Source organism: Oryza glaberrima, chromosome 2, assembly GCF_000147395.1.
Source record: "Oryza glaberrima chromosome 2, OglaRS2, whole genome shotgun sequence".
Classification (NCBI taxonomy): domain Eukaryota; kingdom Viridiplantae; phylum Streptophyta; class Magnoliopsida; order Poales; family Poaceae; genus Oryza; species Oryza glaberrima.
Window position 1 is genome coordinate 19,895,962 of NC_068327.1, and position 20,927 is coordinate 19,916,888.

At 44.7% G+C, this 20,927-nt stretch overlaps 3 protein-coding genes across 3 annotated transcripts; 2 read left to right on the forward strand and 1 right to left on the reverse strand.

Moving 5' to 3' along the window:
- The first annotated feature begins 5,208 nt into the window (after window positions 1-5,208).
- Window positions 5,209-7,327, forward strand: LOC127764213 (uncharacterized). The gene is made up of 2 exons (XM_052289066.1): window positions 5,209-5,484; window positions 5,628-7,327. The coding sequence occupies exon 2, from the start codon at window positions 5,866-5,868 to the stop codon at window positions 7,096-7,098; it is 1,233 nt and encodes a 410-aa protein (XP_052145026.1). The 5' UTR covers window positions 5,209-5,484; window positions 5,628-5,865; the 3' UTR covers window positions 7,099-7,327.
- A 2,546-nt stretch (window positions 7,328-9,873) lies between these two features.
- Window positions 9,874-11,411, forward strand: LOC127761641 (uncharacterized). The gene is made up of 2 exons (XM_052285965.1): window positions 9,874-10,332; window positions 10,420-11,411. The coding sequence occupies exons 1-2, from the start codon at window positions 10,108-10,110 to the stop codon at window positions 11,131-11,133; spliced, it is 939 nt and encodes a 312-aa protein (XP_052141925.1). The 5' UTR covers window positions 9,874-10,107; the 3' UTR covers window positions 11,134-11,411.
- A 2,597-nt stretch (window positions 11,412-14,008) lies between these two features.
- On the reverse strand, window positions 14,009-15,499 carry LOC127761856 (uncharacterized). The gene is made up of 3 exons (XM_052286188.1): window positions 15,202-15,499; window positions 14,584-15,099; window positions 14,009-14,261 (listed from the first exon to the last, which is right to left on the reverse strand). Exons 1-3 carry the CDS (start codon window positions 15,259-15,261, stop codon window positions 14,166-14,168), a joined length of 672 nt encoding a protein of 223 aa, XP_052142148.1. The 5' UTR covers window positions 15,262-15,499; the 3' UTR covers window positions 14,009-14,165.
- Between the last annotated feature and the right edge of the window lie 5,428 nt (window positions 15,500-20,927).

Below are 20,927 nucleotides of genomic sequence, written 5' to 3' on the forward strand. Positions count from 1 at the left end.
AAACTCGAAGGCATGGAAATGATTGGGTAAAATTTTAGAGTTATATAGGGGATTTCCTCTATATTTTTTTGCCATGCGCAGCAGTAGCTAGTGCAACTGCGAAAGCATGGACTTCAAGGGAGGAAACCATAAATCAACAACAGTTCAATACTACTACTATTCACTACTCCCTCCATTTTACATCATAAGTCCTTTTGAATTATGATGAAAAATATATATTATCAAAATATATTAAATGTTAGATTTAATAAAAACTAATTTGGTGTTATGGATGATGCTAATATTTTTTTTATAAAATTTAGTAATTGTTTCAAAAAAATTGACCAAAACAAGATTAACCGATTGACCAATAATTGACTAGTGCAAAAAGAATTTTTGCATACGGCTAAAACTGATTTTTCCATGCGAGCAGAACAACCGCATTCACCCAGATGTGAGCGAAAATCAGCTTTTTTCATGCGGGCAGTGCAACCGCATGGAAAAATTGGATTTTCGCATGGGTCACTTATGCCGACTGCATGCGAAAATAATAAAAATTCTAAAAAACAAATTTGAAACCTCAGCTCCCCTGTTCATCCCCAAACCCTAGCTCCTGAAGCCGTCATCGTCATCGCAGCCGCCACCGCCATCGTTATCATCGTCACCGCCATAACCGCTCCGGCATCCCCGGACTGGGCAGATCTGCCACTCCTATGGGTGCTAGCTGCGGATCCACCCAGTCCAAGGCCGCCATTGTCGCTCGCAAGAGCGAAGGTTGTGGATCCGCCCAAGGCCGCCGGATCCATGCGCCCCCGAGCCGGCGGCTGTCTCCGTGTGCCGGCACCACCTGCCCCCGAGGTTGTCGTCTCTCCCATGTGCCAATCGGGAAGTGGAGGAAAGAGGAAGAGGGGAAAGTGGAGGAGGGGGAGAAGGAAATTGAAATGGAAACAAAGTTATTGAGAAGGAAGGAAAAAGAGGAGGTGGACAGGCTAATGGGTAAGTGAGGAGGAAAATGTATTTTTGCATGCAACCGCTTAAGAGGTCCGTTTGAAAACATAAATCTAATTTTGCAAGCGGCCAATCATAATGTTTTTTCACATGCGGCCCATGAATTGTTTCTCAGGAAACGATTTTTGGTAGGTGCAAGCAGTTATGGTCCACTTGGAACCTAAAGGGTTCTCATTTAGAAAAATCGTTTATGCAATAGTGTGTTTTACAAAACCACAACTAAGAAGGTTTACAAAACCGTGCAGTAACCGCACGGTTATCGCGGTTATCACGTACGGTAATCTTTTTAGTTTTTAAAACCATAATATATCTTGCGGTAACCACAATGTTTTTACGAGTGAGTACGTTTAAGCGACATATGATATGAATCGGAGGGAGTATGTTTAAGCGCTTATGTTATTTATTATTGTTGACTATAACCTCACATGGGTACATGACGACATAATGTTCCCTCTGCACTACTTTAATCCAGAGCATGCAGCTACAGTCATATGTAGCACAACTTTATCCTGAAACATTGGCTGGTTAAAAATATTTTCCGGCAGAAGCACACTTGCAAGCTCTATTGTTCTAATCCACGCTACAGTCTACAGACTAGCTGACGATCGAGATTTATATCCATCCAGTTCTTTTCTCCCTCTCGGAACTTGGAGCAGGAATAATCTGAGGAAAAGGGGCACGAGCGAAGATTAATTAACAAGCTCCTGACAGGGAACAGCACGGATCAATCTGAAAATGCAAGAAGCATCAACAAGCACGTCCGTCGATCTTTGTGTTAGGGACCAACCTTTGTCATCTCTCCATTTTGAGAGACCAACCTTTGAATCTGCAAGTGTTTATAGCTGGGCAAATGGCTTATTTAGTCACTGATGACATGCCTAACACTGATGTAGGAAAAGAAATCGAAGAAAAGAAACCTGAAGAAGAAGAAGAAGAAGAAGAATTCAGGTTGCCCTTTGCGTGTTGTGAGCTGACGCAGCTATCACACAGTAAAATGATTTAGTGCTGACGCATCTGGTCCAGCCTTGGGTACGTACGTGCTCAATAGGCAATGAACTTAAAAGTACAGTCATTGTTAGGTATAGGAGCTTTGTACTTAATCACAATTAATCACAAGCCATGCCGACGACTGAAAAGAAGGTGTCGTTGAAAAAGACAGGGATAATCCCCAAAACTAATCGAGCCCCCAGAAGCAAGGGTTGGTTTTCCGTGCGCACATGGGCTATTAACCCCATCATGATTCATGCATGGTCGCCACACGCCATTTTCTTCTACTGGCTCTCTCTAGAACAACCATTTTTTTACTACTCGTCTATTCTTTAATTAATCAGAGCCGAAGTGCTCATGTAATTAGTAGTAGTACTTGCATGCACGCATGTTTTGTGTTTTGACTCCAAGGACAAAGCAGCAGCGGCACGAAGAAGACGACGCCAGCCACACGCACGAACAGTCCGGCCAACATTTGATTTGGTTAGCTGAAGAAGATTAATTAAAGATATGGTGGAATCCTAAAAATACAAGTTCCAGTTGGTGTCAGCCATAACCATCTTTGTTACTGCAGCCTCGTACCACCACCATCTACCTAACCAAATAAACCTAGTCCATGTTAGAGAGAGGGAGAGAAGAAGAACAAAAGAAGAGAGTGATTTTTTTAAGAGAAAAGGGATTAAATTAGAGGAGGAAAACGAAGCTGGTGAGATCAGCCGAAAACGACGCCTCGTTTGCCTCCTCCTGCAGGCGTCCACTCCACTCGCATATACGGAGAAGAAAATTATGATGAAAATAAAAAAAAGGAGAGAAAAAGAAAAGAAAAGAGATGGAAATCTCCTGCAGAAGCAGTGGCCGGTCCGGCCCGGTTCAATGAGCCCCCATGAACCGGCGGTCAATTCATCGCCGGCGTCAGCGCCACCGCGCCCGGCCAAGGAGAAGCCGTCTCTCTCTACCTGCGCGCGGCGGGGTCCGCGCGTGTGTGCGCCGTGCGCGCCCTCTCTCGGCGCGGCCGGCGCGGCGGCGCCAAGTGCTCTGCACCGAATCCCACACGTCACCCTCCTCTCCAACTTGCCTACGGACCCCTCCTCGACTTTACTGGATCTTTTACACTATGGTCCTTCTGCAATACCCATTTCATAAATACTCCTTCCGTCCCGAAAAGGAGGTCGTTTTAGCGCTGAAGCAATGTCCCGCAAAGAGTGTCGCTGGGAGCCTGTCTTCGTAGTTCAGACCTACTCTGCCAGAGCTCAGCTAGTCTGACGTTCTGCCACACCACTCACTGCTCTCTCACCCCAAACCAGCAGACATGAAGGTGTAGTAATGATAGAAGTATAGGGGCAGTACAGGTTATTTTTACATTGTCTTGGTACTCTCACCAGAAGCTAGAATGTCAAGTTTAAAGGGACAGAGGGAGTAGACCCTAAGGAAACCGATTCGGGTACGGATCCCTAGCTCGGTGTTAGCGAGGTTGGCGCGATGATACATGTGCGTATGCTGGAGATGTTAGCGTTGATGTTCCAAGGTGTTATCGTCGGGCTGTTCCTGTTTGGCATCGACATTGAGCTGGTGCAGGCGGAGGCCAAGCTTTGAAACAGCGTGGGCGGCATTTCGTCGATGGACGCCTTTGTACCGTACTTCTTCCCAGAGCTGGAGGACTCTGTAGCGAGGGACGGAGTGATGAGGACATCACTTCCTCGGATACACACGCAATTTTACACGTTACAATGATAATTCCGAGTCCGAGTCCATTTCGGTCTCTGGAGACAGTACTGACTTCAAACGAACCTAGCACCTTCATGCTAACTCCTATTTAGGTGATCTTGGACTTGATGGAAAACATACCTCGTCACCTTTCAAACGCATCTTATCTCATATCCAAAATCATATTGAGTCAACGGGAATCGTTAAAACAAGATAATGTTATTGCTGAAACCGAACTTGGGGGCTTAGGCTTTGTAATAGACTAGACCCATCTCGAAAGTGTCTCCCTCCACCTCCACGAATTAGCACTTAACCCTAGCTCTAGTTTTATCTATAAATGCCTATGTACACCCTCTAGAACAATTAAGTTTTGTTTAGTTGAATTTTTGCCAAGTGTCATTCAACTTGTCTCTAGTCCCTCACTCGATTAGTCAGCGATTATAGGTTCAGAGCCCCCAATAGTTGGTGATTTGCCGGGATTAGATCTACCACTTCAATCGCAACTATTTATTTGTGCTTAGTCACCTATTCGCAATATTTAGATTGCATTATCTTGTTCTTATAGTGTTCTCTAGTTTGCATTGCAGGGATCATCAACGGCACGTCATGGTTGGTACGACATCGTCCTGTACTTGTTCTAGTTAGTAGCCACGTCGCAAACGTCGCACTCGATCAAAGCGAGAGTTATCCCCTTACCAAAAAAATGGGCCACGAGAGAGTGTTATCACGGAGGGAAGCAGCATGACGAGCTGAGGAAGATGATGGCCGACTTCAACAAGGCGGTGCCGACATACCCGATCTAGCTTGAGCCCATGGTAGATCCCGTGACACTGTGCACCAGGTAGACATAAGAGAGTGCAACATCTCACGGTAGCTAGTCCTTCGTTACTAGACGTGTACTCTAAGAGTTGTGTTCCCTTACCGCCGTTTACCAGTATGTGACCAAATATTGATCTTGCTTCTTGGCCCCTTTACGTCACATGTTGAGGGGTTCGACGCGAAGGCCGCATTATTGCAAACCACGAAGGTGCCAATCTTAGTGGACATACTCAATGAGGATGCAGTTAAAATCAAAATCATTTGCGTCAAATCACATTGGCATGCTCATGGAGGAGAAAGGCAAGTGGCTAGCATCGCCGCTAGCGATGGTCGTCCAGTTGGTGGTCCGCGTCGACATCCATTCCCTTCGTCCCAAGCTCGGCCTCTGACCACACAGTCTTGAAGCTCGGCCCTCGCCGGCACTAGCTCGACATCGGCGCCAAGCAACCTGACACCGACCCCTTTACCATGTTTGCATCACCACCGGCTTTGGCTCCAACGTATCTGACACAACACATGAAATCTCGGCACCAAGCTCGCCGACGATAAACTATAGGTCCATAACTTTTAAGGCTTGTTTATAAAATAAGTTTTAGAAGAGAACCATAATATAAAAATCCATGTCGATTTTCTCTGGCCTAGTTTGTTTATTTATCTTTTATCCCCTTTTTGGTGCAATCTTGAAAATATCTTGGTTTTTACCAACATCTTTTGTGCGTATTTTAGTTGCAAACTTTATTGCTCCGCGTTCTTCCTTTCTCTGTGTTTGTTTGTTTGTTTCCAGTTGCCACCAACCAGCCAGAGCCCCAGGGGGGGAGAAGAGCGAGAGAGGAGGAGAAATCTTGCAGCAATCCCTCGCTTAGATTCGCCATTACCGCCGCTTTTGTTCCCACCAAGATTACCACCCCCTCCTCCTCCTGTGCTCGAGCGCTCGCATCGCATTTCAGGCTGCTTCTTGATTCTGCGAGGAGGTTGAAATCTCTCGTGGTATGATCTGATTTCGGGTTGATTTTTGTCACGCGGTGGATTCCTTCCCCCCAACACTATTCCGGTGCCAACCCTTTTTTGTTTTTTGTTTTTTTTGTGGCTGTTCTTGGCGTCGCCTCTACTGGCTTCTTGCCGTGCTGCAGATTGCAACAGCTGCCATCCGTTCGTTCCGGTGGAGTGCACCCCTTCATCACCAAGGAGGAGAAAAAGCTGTAATCTTCGGCCGTTTCTGCCTTTCTGCAGCAAACGGTTGAAGAAAAGCCGCGTCTTTTGGGCGGATTTCGCGGAGGCCGCTTGAGGTTTTTAGGCGCGGTTCGTGTGAGCTTCTCTTTGGAATTTGTGGGGGAAAGAGTGAGGGAGGGAGGGAGCTCAGTGGGAGAGATGGAGGGGAATTTGCCGCCGAGAGGAGCCCTTGTCCATGGCCATGGCGGCGGCGTCGGCGCCTTCGATCTGGAGGCGACGATGCAGCCGCCGCCGCCGTTCCACTTCGCCCAGGATCCGCACCTCCACCACCACCAGGGCATGGTCCCCGTCCGCGGGAACCCGATGCTGGATTTGGGCAATGTGGTCAAGACCTCGCCGAGCGACGAGGAGGACGTGGATGACGGCCACCACCATGGTGGCGGCGGCGGCAGCGGTAAGGAGGCCTCCCAGTGGCACCGGGTGAAGTGGATCAGTGGCATGGTCAAGCTGCTGGTGTCCGCCGTGGCCTACATCGACGAGGACGTCGACATGGACTACGGCACGGGCAGCGCCGCGAGGAGGAAGCACGCCATGCTGAAGAGGAAGGGGAAGTGGAGGCTCGTCTCCGCGGCGATGACCGAGAGGGGCTTCCCGGTGTCGCCGCAGCAGTGCGAGGACAAGTTCAACGATCTCAACAAGAGGTACAAGAGGATGACCGAGATCCTTGGCCGGGGAACGGCGTGCCAGGTCGTCGAGCACCCCGAGCTTCTTGAAGGGATGCGGCTCTCGGGAAAGCTCAAAGAGGAGGCTAGGAAGCACCTGAACTCAAAGCATCTGCACTATGAGGAGATGTGCTCGTACCATAACAGGAACAAAATGTGTCTGTTTGATGATCCCGCCCTTCAGAAGTCATTGCGTTTGGCGCTTAGGAGTGGAGAGGAGCATGCAAAGAAGAACCCGTTTGGGTATGATGATGAGGATTTTTCTGACAATGACGACGAAGATGAAGAATTCGATGATCTGGAGGTCAGCGCTGAAGATCATCACCATGGAATTCATGGTGCCAAGAGGCTGAAGCATGATCAGGAGGAGACGCATTTTGGGTCTAATCTGTCAGAAGTTGCTGTTATTGACATGAACAAAATGCTCTCTGAGGGATCTGGTGGTCCAACTGCTGAAAAGAGTCCCTCTACCCCTGGTATGCGTGATATTCGACTTGAAAAACGCCGCCTGAAGATCAAAGCTCAGATGCTGAAAATTGAGCAGAAGCATTTCAAGTGGCTGAGGTTCAGCAAGGAGAAGGACAGGGAATTGGAGAAGATGAGACTGGAGAATGAAAAGATGAAACTGGAGAATGAGCGGTTGGAATTGGAGCTGAAGCTTAAAGAAATAGAGATGGGTATCAAACCAAAGAAGATTTTTAGTGATTGAAGCCTTGGAATGATAGAACTAGAAATGGTTAGAGTTGCTGGTGATCCTTTTGTCTTTTGCAGGAGCTTGCAGATTTAGGGTCTTATATATACATTGATCTGTGTCCCTGTTTGAATTTTACCTTAGCTAACTGCAATCGGTCAAGTGAATGGCTATTCCAGTTGTTAAGTGTTTAAACTTGGTACTAGTTGGCCTTTCAAATGATAAATGTTTAAGCCGTCCTTGTACATGCCTGCTGTTAACTTTCTGCAGTTGTTTGTGTGTTGCTATTGACCTCTGAGTCTTTTTTCTTCAAATTGTTTACTTTTATTTTGCTGCTCTTATTACTTTGGATGGAATTTGTTGGGGCTCTGTCATGGCCTGTGCAGATGGTGTGTGATGAGTGATAACATGAGGCCATGGCTCAATACGACAATGCACTTGTGGAACATCAGTAAGTCTATCTTCACCATACTTTCCAGGTTGGTTTTATTTAAGGTGGTTGAAAGTCGCCGAGAAGTGTTTCACAGATGCTTAGGATATTATCAGTTTCTACTCCTATCCTTATATCAACCATATTTCTGAATTAGCATGCAAGGCAACCAGTATCCGCAATTCAGCTCTATAAGCTACTACCATTTATGCAGGTTCTGCATTTGTGGCAACTGGTGGACTACAGCTCTTCTCCCATTCTAAATTAACACTAATCTAGTTGTATTGTACCAGTATTGTTTTCTATGTGTGTGGTCAGATTGTGGCATCTTGTTGATGCGATTGTGGTCTTTTTGTGTAATAATAATAATCCCATTCTGGTTTCTGATGTGGTGGACAGAATGCCTGGTTTCAGTGAAAACTGATGAACAGGTGGCACCTTTCCGTTCCAACTGCGGCTGTTTTCTCCAACCATGTAAGGTAAGTGTGATACGTCCAGCAAGCTTGAGAAATTCTTGGCTGTTTTCTCCAGCCATGTAAGGTAAGTGTGATATGCCCAGCAAAGTCTGAGAAATTCTTGAATTGGTAAATTACCTCACACCATTGTAATTTGTGAATCATATCATCATCAGTTGAAAGAGGAAGCTGAGTCCCCCAGGTTTTTATTTTCAGTTCTGTTTGCTGTTGACTGAAACTGAATAGTGCAAGCTGAGAAACAAGCTGCTCATGATTGTTACCAAGATAAATGACTTTCCTGTCAACAACTACTACTACCACAGCAGCAAATTAGAGTCATGAGAGTGATCATTTTCCAAAAAGAAAATACAGGCACGAATGATGCATTCACATAGTATATTATATATACCCATTTGCATCAATGATTCAATGATCCTGTGGAGCAAAGGAATCACAAAGACCATTCTTTCAGACAGGAGACCTGCTGGAATGCTGGTGCAGGCGCATGATTGGGAGGAAGATTTTAACAATTGGAAGCCACTTGGCCATCACATTGCCAGAAAAAGGTCCCATGGAGCACCACACACGAATGCGACGTTGGTTTGGCAGAATAAAAACACGGAGGAAAGGCACCAATTTTTTTTTGTTGCTGTTGTTTTTTCATATGCGAAAGCTCAAGGGGAGCACATGAACCCAGGTGTGTTGTGTGTCAGTTAATTCTGGTGATTTGTCCTGCAGATGCCCAGCAGAAGCAGGGCAGCAGTTGGAGGACGAACTGGAACAAGTAGAAGTAGAGTGAGGAGAAAAGCCTACCAACCGGGCTGCCTCGTCCCAAAGTTGAGGCGCACTCCGTAACGTCCGAAATGATTCGGATCTTGGCTTGGGGCATTTTCTTTTTCCCATAATTCGTACAAATTTTGAGTCTATTTGGATGAGCAAAAGTGTTCAGAAGGTGTCCATTACCAGCGATAAGCATGGCAACCATGTTGAACAATGAGAAAATTTTAAATTTTCATTTAACGTTTTATAAATTTGTTAAGGTTACTGGGCACTTACCATTACCGCACCGATGGTAAGTCATGGTTACTGCGATAACTATATGGTAACCGATGATAAACGGAAAGGAAAATACTATATGTACGATTTATATGGACGATCATCATATGATTGCTAACAGATTGTGGATGTCATGTGTTGCTTTGTTAGAAACGGCCAGAAAATGCCATGGGATTTGGCTGGCAAACGTTACATCTTACAAATATCGTACGCAAATAATCGTACGTATAGCAGCTTTCTAAAGGGAAACCCTGCCATGGACATGGATGAAGCGTGTGTGCTTGCTAATAGTCCCTTCGTCCTATCTTAAGCACAACTAATTATTTATGTTCAATTTTAATCGTTCGTCTTATTTAATTTTTTTTTATGATTAGCATTTTTATTGCTATTAGATGATAAATCATGAATAGTACTTATAGGTGACTTATGTTTTTTTAAATTTTTTTCTAAGAAAATTTAATTGGATGATTAAAGTTGGACATAGAAACTTATTACTGCGCTTAAAATGGGACGGAGGAGAGAGCAGTGCTTTGTTAATTCTAGCGACTGATGATGCAACTCAGGTCCGACATGTATGTACGACTGGCCTTGCATGCCAATGCCATCCATCATCAGACTCCAGAGATGAAAAAGGCCCAGGAATAATTCGAGTATGGATTGGTTGTAACGGCTTTGCACACTGCCAATCATCTTATTTCTTGCAATCATGTACGTATACTGTCGTACATGTAACCACTGTATTATACTCCATGGTGTGCAGATTTTCGCTGTACTGCCAGTAATATGATATGGACCATAAGGTTTAAGGAATATAGCGTGTGTGATGCGACTTTTGTTTATTGAGGTTTTCCTGGGTCCTGTGCCCCCGGCCATGGCGTCTGATTTGTCGGAGAGACCCAAAAAGAAGAAAAAAAAACTCTGCATTTCTCGATGATAGCACCAGCTAAAGCACATTCGCTGGAGTACATATGCACGCCTAAAGCTCCGTGATTATCACATCGTCGGAGTTGTCATTAGTCTAGTCGTCTCCCTTGTCTCCGGTGAGCTAGCTGCTGGTGTGGTGGTTTGGTTCTTGGGAGCACAGCAATGGGGGCGTGCGCGACGAAGCCCGGGGACCTCAAGGTGAAGGGCGGCGAGGCGCCGGTGGTCAAGGAGGACGCCGCCGTGGCGCCGTCGCCGTCGCCGGCCGCTGAGGAGAAGGAGAAGAACGTCGACGAGGCTCCGGCGGCGGCGGCGGTGGTGGCGGTCGCCGTGGAGAGCGAGGCGGCTGAAGCCGGTCGCCGGAGGTCTCTCAGCGACTTGCTCAAGGAGGTAAGCAACAGCTCGGTTTCTGCCCGTTTCGTTGTGCGTCAGTAGCAAGCTTGAGCTTGAGATTTCTTCTTCTTCTTCTTCTCGCAGGATGCAGAGAGCGAGGGATCAGAGACGGCTCCAGCTCCAAGTGCAGAGGCAACCAAGGCCGTGGAAACTGAATCTCCGGCTGCCGCTGCTGAATCTGGAATAGCAGCAGCAGCAGCAGAAGAGGAGAAAGCCGAGGTGGTTGAGCCCTCGCCTGCGACGTCCGAGCAAGTCGCAGCCGGAGAAGAAGAAGAAGAAAAGGAAACAGCAGCAGCAGCAGCAGAAGAGGAGCAAGTCATGGCGGTTGAGACCTCGCCTGCGGCGCCCGAGCAAGGCGCAGCCGTCGGAGAAGAAGAAGAAGAAGAAGAAGAAACAGCTGCAGCAGCAGAAGCAGAAGAGGAGCAAGTCACTGTGGTTGAGCCCTCGCCTGTGGCGCCCGAGCAACAAGCAGCGGGAGAAGAAGCAGAGGAAACCGCAGCAGCAGCTGCAGTGGAGCAAGTGCAAGTCACCGTGGTTGATCCCTCCTCGCCTGCGGCGTCCGAGCAAGAGACAACCGGAGAAGCAGCGGAAGCAGAAGCTGGCCAAGAAGGCGGCGGCGGCGGCGCGCAGGAGGTAGCGGAAGAGGAGAAGCGCGTGGATCCTGGCTCGGTTCAGGTTGCCGCCGCGGCATCATCAACACCACCACCACCATCATCATCAGCTGATGATGAGGAGGAGAGGAGCAAGGAAGAAGCTGCTGGTGATGTTTCAGCTCCAGCGGCGCCTGATGAAAACTGACGCCTCTGCGCTTCTGCTTCCGCGAGTTCAGCGTTTTCTGAACTCTCAAGGCATATTTGTTTTGTTCCCTTTCTCTTGTTTCTGAGATTGTTTGAAACTGCCTGGATGCACATTTGAATTGTCTGAGATTGTTTGAAATATATCGTGCTTGCTTGCACAGATATTTGAGAGTTTTGGTACTCTTTCCTTTTTGTGTTTTGTGTCCTAGGTGAGTTTATCAATCTGTATTCAGTTTATTGAACATTTCAGTATACTGCTTGTGATTTGGAGCGTGTGAATGCTGAAATTACACAGTAGGAGTACTTAGGCAAGAATCTGGGAGCAGGGCACTCTGTGGAGAACAGCTCGTTCTTATCCAGGAAAGTGCATGAGTTTTTAGTTGAAGCTTTGTCATTAGAAAATACTACTACTCCAGAGTGAAGTAGATGCTTCTAATTTAGGAGCTTCGTGCACCCTTAATTGTTGCTGAAACAATTGTGAACAAACTGAGAAATTTGGTGATTGAGAGCATGGTTGGCAACTTGGCACGCATCATGCATGTACCATCCTACAAATTTATAGCCTAACTTCAATTTAGACATACAAACCCAGTTGTATGCACTATTTAGTATTTAGCAACTAGCTCTATATTATTTTAGAGATGTGTTGATTGGACTTCCAATTTATGTGTTAGTCTGGTTTATCTAAAAAAAATGTGCTAGTCTGGATTATGCTTCCAAAGCCTCAAAATAACACGTCTCCTTTTCTTTTAATAACAAAAATACTTCATCCAGTCATAAATATTTAATCTCCAAGTCTAAGAAAATTTGGTCAAACTTTTAAAATTTTGACAATAAGTTTTACTCCCTCCGTTTCATATTATAAGTCGTTTGATTTTTTTCTAGTCAAACTTCTTTAAGTTTGAATAAGATTATAGAAAAATATATAAGTATTTTTAACACAAGACAAACATATTATAAAAATATATTTAATGCTCGATTTAATTAAACTAATTTAATATTTTAAATGTTGCTAAATTTTTCTATGAATTTGATTAAACTTAACAAAGTTTGATTAGGAAAAATATCAAACGCCTTATAATATGAAATGGAGGGAGTATATATTAAAACAGATAGAATTTTATTTGGACGAGAAATAGTAGAACTGTTCAAGGCACATAGACACATAGGAGTACAATTTATTTATAACTAAGTATTTGAGAAGTTATTGACTCAAAGTTTTGAAAGTCCACTCCATCCGGTCATAAAATAATTTACATGTCTAAGATAGGATTCAATCAAACTTTTAAAATTTTGACCATCATACAACTTCTCAAGGTAAATATACACATACATTTTTTTTATAAAAAAACTAAGTAATTGAGAAGTTAATGTCTCAAATTTCTTACCAGATTCTACATGTCAAATGATGGAAGAAGTATCATTCTAACAAAACTTCCTTTGTTCTTTCACGCCCAAAACAAAACAGAAAAAAAGAACACATAAGCGGTGTTGATATTTAATTCAGTTTTAACATGGTTCGAGCTGGGGCGCCTATGGCCGGCCTGGCGGCCCAACCAATCAACGAATTCAGCCCAAACAAACATCATTTACTGCCGAATTTATTCGGCGGTGATGTTGTGTGTGGACTTTAGCACCAGTAATGCGGCCGCACCTTTGTATGAACAAATGGGCTCATTGCTCCGCCCACGCGCCCCATCCACCCGGCCCGCCCGGCGTCCGTGACCGAATTGATTGATCATTCTTCTTCCTATTACTACTTTGTTTTGCTGTAGAGTGTCGACTGTCGAGTGAGTACTAATACTGAAGCTGATAGGTGCCCACCATTGCCCATTGGGTTGCTGCTATAGTTTGATCTGTCCATTACTTCCTCTAAATGTAAAGTTGTTTTAGACTTGTTCACGCGAAATTGAGTACTAGTGGTATTCAGGTGACAGGAATATGAAAAAACACCGATAGTGCCTTGCACTGGGACTATTCTTAGTCCTATTCACTGAGAGCAACTCCAAGTCTCCAACAACTTACCTATATCAGGTTCACCAAACACCCGTATAGCTAGCTCTCCAACTGATTTGATAAGTCAGACTTGTTACTCTCACTCTAACAATCATCTTATTCGAAATATAACATGATCCATATGTCAGCCTCTACTCTCTTCTTGACTACTCAATTCATCATGTCCGTCCTCTGCGATGTCTCCGCACTCACCCACTACCTTGTCCTCAACGTGGTCGGCCTTGTTGTCAACCGCATTTCCATCCGCTTCAAGGTACGTGCGCATGCTCTGGCTCGTCGTCGGCCGGAGCTCTAACCCTGCTCGCTCCTCGCAAGCCGTGGATCTTGCAACGCTATTGATAGAGAGACGTCGGAGGCCTATGCGAGAGACAGGAGATGGGATGTAGTGGTGGGGTTCACGGATGGCAAGGCAAAATGGCTCTCCAAGTTTGGCAAGTAAGGAAGCAATTTGGTTAGCCGGATGGCTTGACCATCGAAGGCTGTTGGAGACCGGATTTTGATTAAAATTGTTCAATTTTGACTTGAAGAACCATTTAAAAACTCTGTTAGAGATACTCTAATAATACATTGAGTGCATGAAAAAATCAATTACCAAATGCGTTCTAGTTTACCGAATTCCCCATGACATGAAGTAGAAAGCGCGCGCATGTGCCAACTGCTGTTTGTGCAATTGAGTGGTGAGAACTATACCGGCAGGGATTCAGTATATACTGTGAAGTGAGCACTAGTACCATGCAAATGCTTTTGCTTTCTCTCAAAGCAGCCACAACCACACCCAACTTTTAGTTCCTCTCTGTGACTACTGCGAGTGCGCATTGCTAATCCGGAAAAAGGAAGACAAGAACGTGGCCATGTAGGTAAAGGAAGGCGAGCTTTGTTTACAGATGATCAGAGCAGAAAGACAAACTGAGATGAGTGAAAGGACATACATAAACAAAGAAGCTTTTATCACTGATACTCTCTTCTGCTACTACTACCCTCACTACGGCTGCTGCTGCTACTATAGATAAAGAACAACTAGCGTAATGCCCAGAAAGACGCCATCATGGTGATGAGCCCAACCACAACCGGTGCCATACCGGCTCGAGCAGAAGCAGCTGCTGCCCCCACTTCCTGCAAATTAAAACACACACAAATTCAGCAACCAGGCAAACGTATACGCCTACATTTGAAAGAAAAACTTAGTTGTTCAAAATAAAAAAAAAGAAAGAAAAACTTGAATGGTGTTTGGAATTCAGCAAATGTGGATCGGAAGACTGCAAAAAGGGTGAGTTAAAAAGATGCTCAAAACTTTGGTGCCATTTCGAAAGCTATACTGTATACCAAAAAAAAAAAGTGAAAGAGAGAGAAATAGAAAGGGCAAAAGGATTGGCAGAAAGAAGGAGAAGAGGAGAGATGCATTGCATGGCATGGCAGACATAGCTTGTACTCGTACCTGGTGCTTGTCACCGGGCGTGGGCATGGGGAGGATGGTGGCCGTGTCGGTGACGCCGCGCGGGACGGGCACGGCGGGGCTGCTCGTGATGAACGCCGTGCCGCCGCTCTGCCCCGGGGCCGCAGGGTCCGGCGCCGCCGCCGACGCCGACGAGGCGGCGGGGGACGGGGCGCGCGCTGGTGCCCACGATGAGGACGGCGATGGCGCCGCGGCGTGGGCGTGGGCGTGGGCGTGCCCGTGCCCGTGCGCGTGGTGGCTGCCGCCGCCGCCGCCGGTGTGTCGCTCCTCGCCACGCCCACTCCCACTCCCACGTCGCCACCGCTCCGTCGGCAGCCTGGGCCGCATGTCGTCGTCGCCGCCGCCGCCGCCGCCGGCTCCCGACACCGGCGTCGGCGAGGGCGCCAGCGACGGCGACGGCGACGTGGGCTCCCGCAGCTCCGGGGAAGGGTCCGGCACGATGACCGCCGACAGCGGCACCTTCTCCTCCTCGCCGTAGCCGCCGCCGCCACCGCTCACCTGAGCAACAAACACGTCGCCCAAAAAGCAAGTCAGCTCGCGCTGCTACTACGTGATCGATCGCGATCACCTGTCACCACCAACCCTATGCACGTAACGTACCTCGATGGCCAGCAGCAGCAGCAGCAACGCGACGCCGCACAATGCCGCAGCCGCCGCCATTGCCGCCTCGTCTCGTCACCTCGTGCTCTCCTTCTTCTTCTTCTCCTCCTCCTCCTCCTCTCCGGCAATGGCAGTGTGAGACTGTGAGGTGGCGGTGGCGGCAATGTAAGCAAGTAAGGAGGAGGGAGGGAGGGAGGCAGGAGGTGGTGGGGCGCATGCACTGCGCTTCACTACACCGCAGCGACTTGTGTGCGTGGATGTATTGGTGTACAGGCTGAAAAGCAAGCAAAGGAGAAAGAGAGAAAAAAAAAAAAGGGAAAGGGCCAAAGCCCAATGGGCAGAGTGTGCTATCAGCCGAGCAAGTAAATCCTGTAGCAAACTAACAAAAGCGAGGGAGAGAGGTGACACCTTTTGCGACTTTCTGGCCGTCATGATGGGCAGAAGGGTTATGTTAATCGGCGGCCTGGATTCGCTGATCTGAGTGACCCGCATCGGTAGATCATCTTCTTCGTCTCCATGTGAATTAGAGCAAAGTTTAATAGGATAGCCAACTACTAACACAAATTAACTATAGTTAACTTAAGAGCAGGTAAAAATAGTAGACTATAAGCCAACTATAGACACATTTCGAGAAGATAAAAGATAAAAGAGAAGAGCAGCGAGCCACAGATTTGTAGCCAGCTGCAGCACGAATTACGAGACGAAATGTGGGTATGACATGTGGGACCAAATATCAATAGTGTAGTAGGTAACTATTGTATGTATTGACTATTGTTTTGGAGCTGATAGTTGGCTATACTATTGAACTTGCTCTAATAGTTAATCTATACAATAGTTACATATAAATAGTATACTACATTATTATTACATTGTACCACCTGTTATTATGTTTGTTGGAGTCTGTGCTGTAGCTGGCCATAAATCTATAACCCACTGCTTTTCTCTCTTCTTGATATTTATTTATAGCTGATTTATAGTTTGCTATTGTGCTTGCTCTTAGGAGCGGCTACACTAATCTCTAATCTCTCCTGGATTGCAGTGACCGAGTAATTAATCAATCAATAATGAATCGAGAGGTGTGTGTGAGTGTGGGAGTGTGACGACGCAGACAAGGAGACGGGGGGCGGAGATGGTGCAGTGCTCGCGGTTGGAATGGATTCAACTTTTTGGGTTGGGTGATTGGGTGTGATTGGGAGTTGGGACCCAAGGCAGGCAGAGGCGTGGGATTCCGATGCGCGCGTGGAGTACGAGGACGACGCTTTTGGGGCCCGATAATTGCGACATCAATGGCCGGCACGCGCACCGCCGCTGTCAACTGTCAACTCGGCTGTCTCATCAGTCATCAACCGTGGGTAGAGCTACAACTCTAAAATTTAGAGCCTTTTTAGTTCGCGAAAAAAAAAATTTTGGGTGTCACATCAGACGTTTGACCGGACGTCGGAAGGGGTTTTCGGACACGAATGAAAAAACTAATTTCATAACTCGCCTAGAAACCGCGAGACGAATCTTTTGAGCCTAGTTAATCCATCATTAGCACATATGGGTTACTGTAGCACTTATGGCTAATCATGGACTAATTAGGCTCAAAAGATTCGTCTCGCGATTTCCTCTCTAACTGTACAATTAGTTTTTTTTAATTTATTTATATTTAATACTTCATACATGTATCCAAACATTCGATGTGATGTTTTTGAGAAAAAGTTTTTGGGAACTAAACAGAGCCTTAGTTCCAAGAGTGGGTCTTGAGTAGAATTGTGGAGCAGCTAAAATCCAGCTTCACATCACTTGTTTATTTTATGAAAGTGCTACACTCAGCTTCGCTCTTACTCTATTTTAGGTGCTGAAAGTAGTCTAAAACTGTTCGGTTAAGCTCCAGATCCAATAACAACAGCTAGAGCTGGAGTTGTGCCAAACATGACGACGGTCTATGGCTTCAGGCCAATTGCAATGCAAAAACTCCTACTACATCTGTTCCAAAATATAGCAATCTATGACTGGATGTAATATATTCGAGTCCAATGAATCTGGACAGTTCATTGGACTAGGATATGTTCTATCCACTCTCAAATTGCTATATTTTAGGACAGAGGGATTAATTATTAAGCCCGCGGAGTATCGTCAAATTAGTACATTTGTTACGATTGATGTATACACGATCGGATGGAAGCCGGCGTGTGAGAAGAGAGGCGGACACGGGAGAAGAAGCTGCCTGAAAAGGGACTCAATCATGGTGCCATGATGCGGGTGTGAGGATTACCATGGTAATAATGCGCTTGTAATCGGACGGACAAAACAAAATCATTGCATCGTCTTGTTTAATACTCCTTCCGTCCCAACACAACCATGAGTTTCAGTCTCCAACTTTGATCATCTTTTTATTTACAGAAAACCTAGACAACGGTATCCCGTTGGAACGAGATACTCTTCTATAAGACAATACATGATACCTGTTGTGGTACCAGCTGCATGGTACATGATACCTGTGATACCTGTTACCCGGTACCTGTGATACCTAGGACCTGATACATGTGATACTCGTGCAAGAGAATAGTTAATATATCTATCCCGTTGCAACAGAATACCGTTTTGCAGCAGCCCTCTTTTATTTATAATTTTTTATGATTAGTATTTTTATTGTTATTAGATGATAAGACATAAATAGTACTTTATGATGTGTGACTTGTGTTTTTTTAATTTTTTCTAAAAGTTTTTTAAATAAGATGGACGATCAAACTTGGACACGAAAACTCGTGGCTACGTTTAAAATGGGACAGAGGGAGTAGTGCTGACTTCTATTTCCTCCATCCCATAATAAGTCTGATTTTAGAGCTCCTTTTATTTGTAGGGAAAACATAAAAATTTTAAAGGATTATAATTCTATTGAAAATTTTTGCCTTTGAACAAAAGATTAAATCATATCCTATCCTTTGAAATTTCTATGGAATGAATAATTCTATAAAGATTTTAGAGGAAAATTAGTAAGAGCTCCAACCTCTTGAAATTTTTCTTTGAGTCTATCTCTTTCATCTAATTCCTGTGTTTTTTGGCGGTCCAATCAAATAGGCATTCCTATATTTTTATTGTATTTTGCAATATTCTGTTTTGCACTTGCATTCTTATAAAAACCTGTGTTTTTTCTATTTCTATGTTTTTTATTCCTACAATTCAAAGGGGCTCTTAGCTCTTTCCATTTGTCCCAAATAAGTTCATGTTTAGAGCAATCATTGCATCAAAATTAGTGAAAGTAGGGAATAACTGTATTGGAGGTAGAGTAATAGCTGTATTAAGGTTTGATAAAGTAGGGGTATTATAGTTTTTGATTTTGTAAGGATGTGTTAGATGGGTGAAAAATGAATTTATTTTGAAACTGAGATAATAACCATCATGTGCTTGGAGGGATGGAGTTAGGAGTTAGGATGCATGTGACCAGGTTCAACTTTTCGATGGAGAACTGGATTTTAACTGAAAGCGGTATGATTTTTTATTTTATTGAATTTGGGTCAAATTTTACTATTTGAAATTTGAACTCTCAAAAACCATTTCAATTTGCACTCGGAATCTACTTTCATCCCATATCGAAACCACGAAATATCGTGTTTATTTTTCCGAAAATTTAAACCTAGCTTGTGGCCTTGTCAATTAGTTTTTAGATAACACGGAAGTATAACTTCAGTGATCTCTCTTCACGGAAGGAAATAAACTACCGAAATCTGCATCAATAAAATATATCTGTTTTAAAATACGAGAGTTTTTGCCCAAATAACTTTAGGACGGAGGTAGTTCATATACCTCTTCGTTCTAAAATAAAAGCATTTCTATGTTGTTTGCAAGTATAATATGGTTAAGAGAAAATACCATCTTTTCAATCATCTATGCAATCAAAATTTTAAATTTTGAATGCCTATACTCCTCCCAAATATCTAAATGGCTAAAAATATATGGATTTCTGTGTATTGGATTCAACGTCCCCAAAATACATAATAATTATATTATGGTATAAATTTCGAACCCTAAAATTCCTGATATATTTTAGAATGAATAGATATTTTAGAATGATTAGAGTAGTAAAGCTAGGTTTTAACTTGGGAGTAGCTATACAACATTGAACATTTTCTTTTATAAATCTTTCAAATGATTATATTAATAAAATTTAAATATAACTATAGCGTAATTGAAGTATAATAACATTGTAACTAAACTTTATCGTAATTTTGCATATAACTGAACAAAACTGGTCATCGCGGTAGGGACAAGAGCGTTTGCGAATTTTTTTCCTCATAGTTGCACGATCACAAAGCCATCAAGTGGTCATAAATTTAGAAGTTTTGGGGAGAAAAATATCGAACGTTTTATAGAAATTCCGTTAACTTATGGTACTAAGGTGACATTAGTTTTGGATTTAATGAAAATCCTTATAGCCACATTTCTTAAAGTTAAACATTACCTTTAATGTTACGGATTTGCGATGCACAATCACCAGTAGTCCTGTGCGCACAATTGTGCAGCGGTGTACGCGTCTATCATTTATGCAATGTAAAAAAGTTCATAGGAGTGTAAAAAATCCTTCCCTATGGCGTTATTTTTCAGAAGAAAATAGTTAATCAATTTTGACACGATTAATCGGCCCGTGCACTGAGTGCGGTGGTTAGGGGTGGGCATTCGGTCTAACCAAAAATTTCGGTCTCGGTCTTTGGTCTTTCGGTATTTTCGGTCTTTGAAAAGTGAAGACCGAATTTCAGTGAAAAAAAATGTCAGGAACGACAAATTCGGTCTCGGTCTTTTCGGTATCAGTCTCGGTCCTGACCGAAATTCAATAACATTTTCATATATGCAAAGAAATAATGGAAAATTTCAACACAAAAATCACACAAAAAAAATTCGTAAGGACTTATGAGTAAAGACTCTTATTAGGTTGGATGCCTAGAAGAAGTAGGGATGTGAAAATTAGAGTTTAATCCTATTAAACATAGTGGATTGGAGGTTGTATTTAGACATTTTTTGATAATTCGGTCTATTCGGTTACCCGAGGAGACTAACCGAATTGACCGAACAAAATTCGGTTTTTCACTACCTAGGACCGAATTTCTCGGTCTCGGTCTCGTTCTTTTTGGTTCGGTATTTTTCTGCCCACCCCCTAGCGGTGGTGGTCCACTGGGCTCACTCTGTCGTGTGGTGCTTGCGTTACTGGAGAGGAATAAGTTCATTTTAGGTCCCTTACCTTGTTAGCGAGTTCTATTTTCATCTTTTAATCGAAATACCAGATATAACGGGTCCCTCAAGTATCAAAACCGGTGCAATATAGATCCTATAACAGAATAGCGGGGTGGTTTTGTCCCATCTGGCAAATTTACCCAAATCCAAAGTGATGAGTTAGTGTGAGCCCACATGTCACCTCTTCAATTCTATCTCTTCACCCCCCCTATGAGGAGGACAACAGCTGGCGTCGGGTGGTGAGGAGGACGGTGGCAGTCCAGAGCCGAGGCCGGAGGAGGGCCCCTAGGCCCCAGCCATCGGAGTTGGCGAGGAGGGTTGCCGTGATGGAGCTCGCGGTACACCATCGGCGCCGCGACACCAAGAGGAAGGAGATGGACGAGCTCCACCCGCATTCCATGTCAGCATGTAGGCGATGTCTTCCCTCTGTGCAAGCCTACACCTCGACGCAGAAGCCGCGCATGGTGAGCAGGTAGAATGTCCAATGCCGCCGTCCTCCCTCTTCTCCATGGTGT

What these genes read in the sequence shown, in the direction of transcription:
- LOC127764213 (XM_052289066.1), top strand. Translation starts at nt 5,866, where the DNA reads ATGGAGGGGAATTTGCCGCCGAGAGGAGCCCTTGTCCATGGCCATGGC.
- LOC127761641 (XM_052285965.1), top strand. Translation starts at nt 10,108, where the DNA reads ATGGGGGCGTGCGCGACGAAGCCCGGGGACCTCAAGGTGAAGGGCGGC. An exon ending in TCAGCGACTTGCTCAAGGAG is followed by an intron (nt 10,333 to 10,419) that starts GTAAGCAACAGC and finishes TTCTTCTCGCAG; the next exon opens with GATGCAGAGAGCGAGGGATC.
- LOC127761856 (XM_052286188.1), bottom strand. Translation starts at nt 15,261, where the DNA reads ATGGCGGCGGCTGCGGCATTGTGCGGCGTCGCGTTGCTGCTGCTGCTG. An exon ending in TGCTGCTGCTGGCCATCGAG is followed by an intron (nt 15,100 to 15,201) that starts GTACGTTACGTG and finishes TTTGTTGCTCAG; the next exon opens with GTGAGCGGTGGCGGCGGCGG. An exon ending in CGCCCGGTGACAAGCACCAG is followed by an intron (nt 14,262 to 14,583) that starts GTACGAGTACAA and finishes TTTAATTTGCAG; the next exon opens with GAAGTGGGGGCAGCAGCTGC.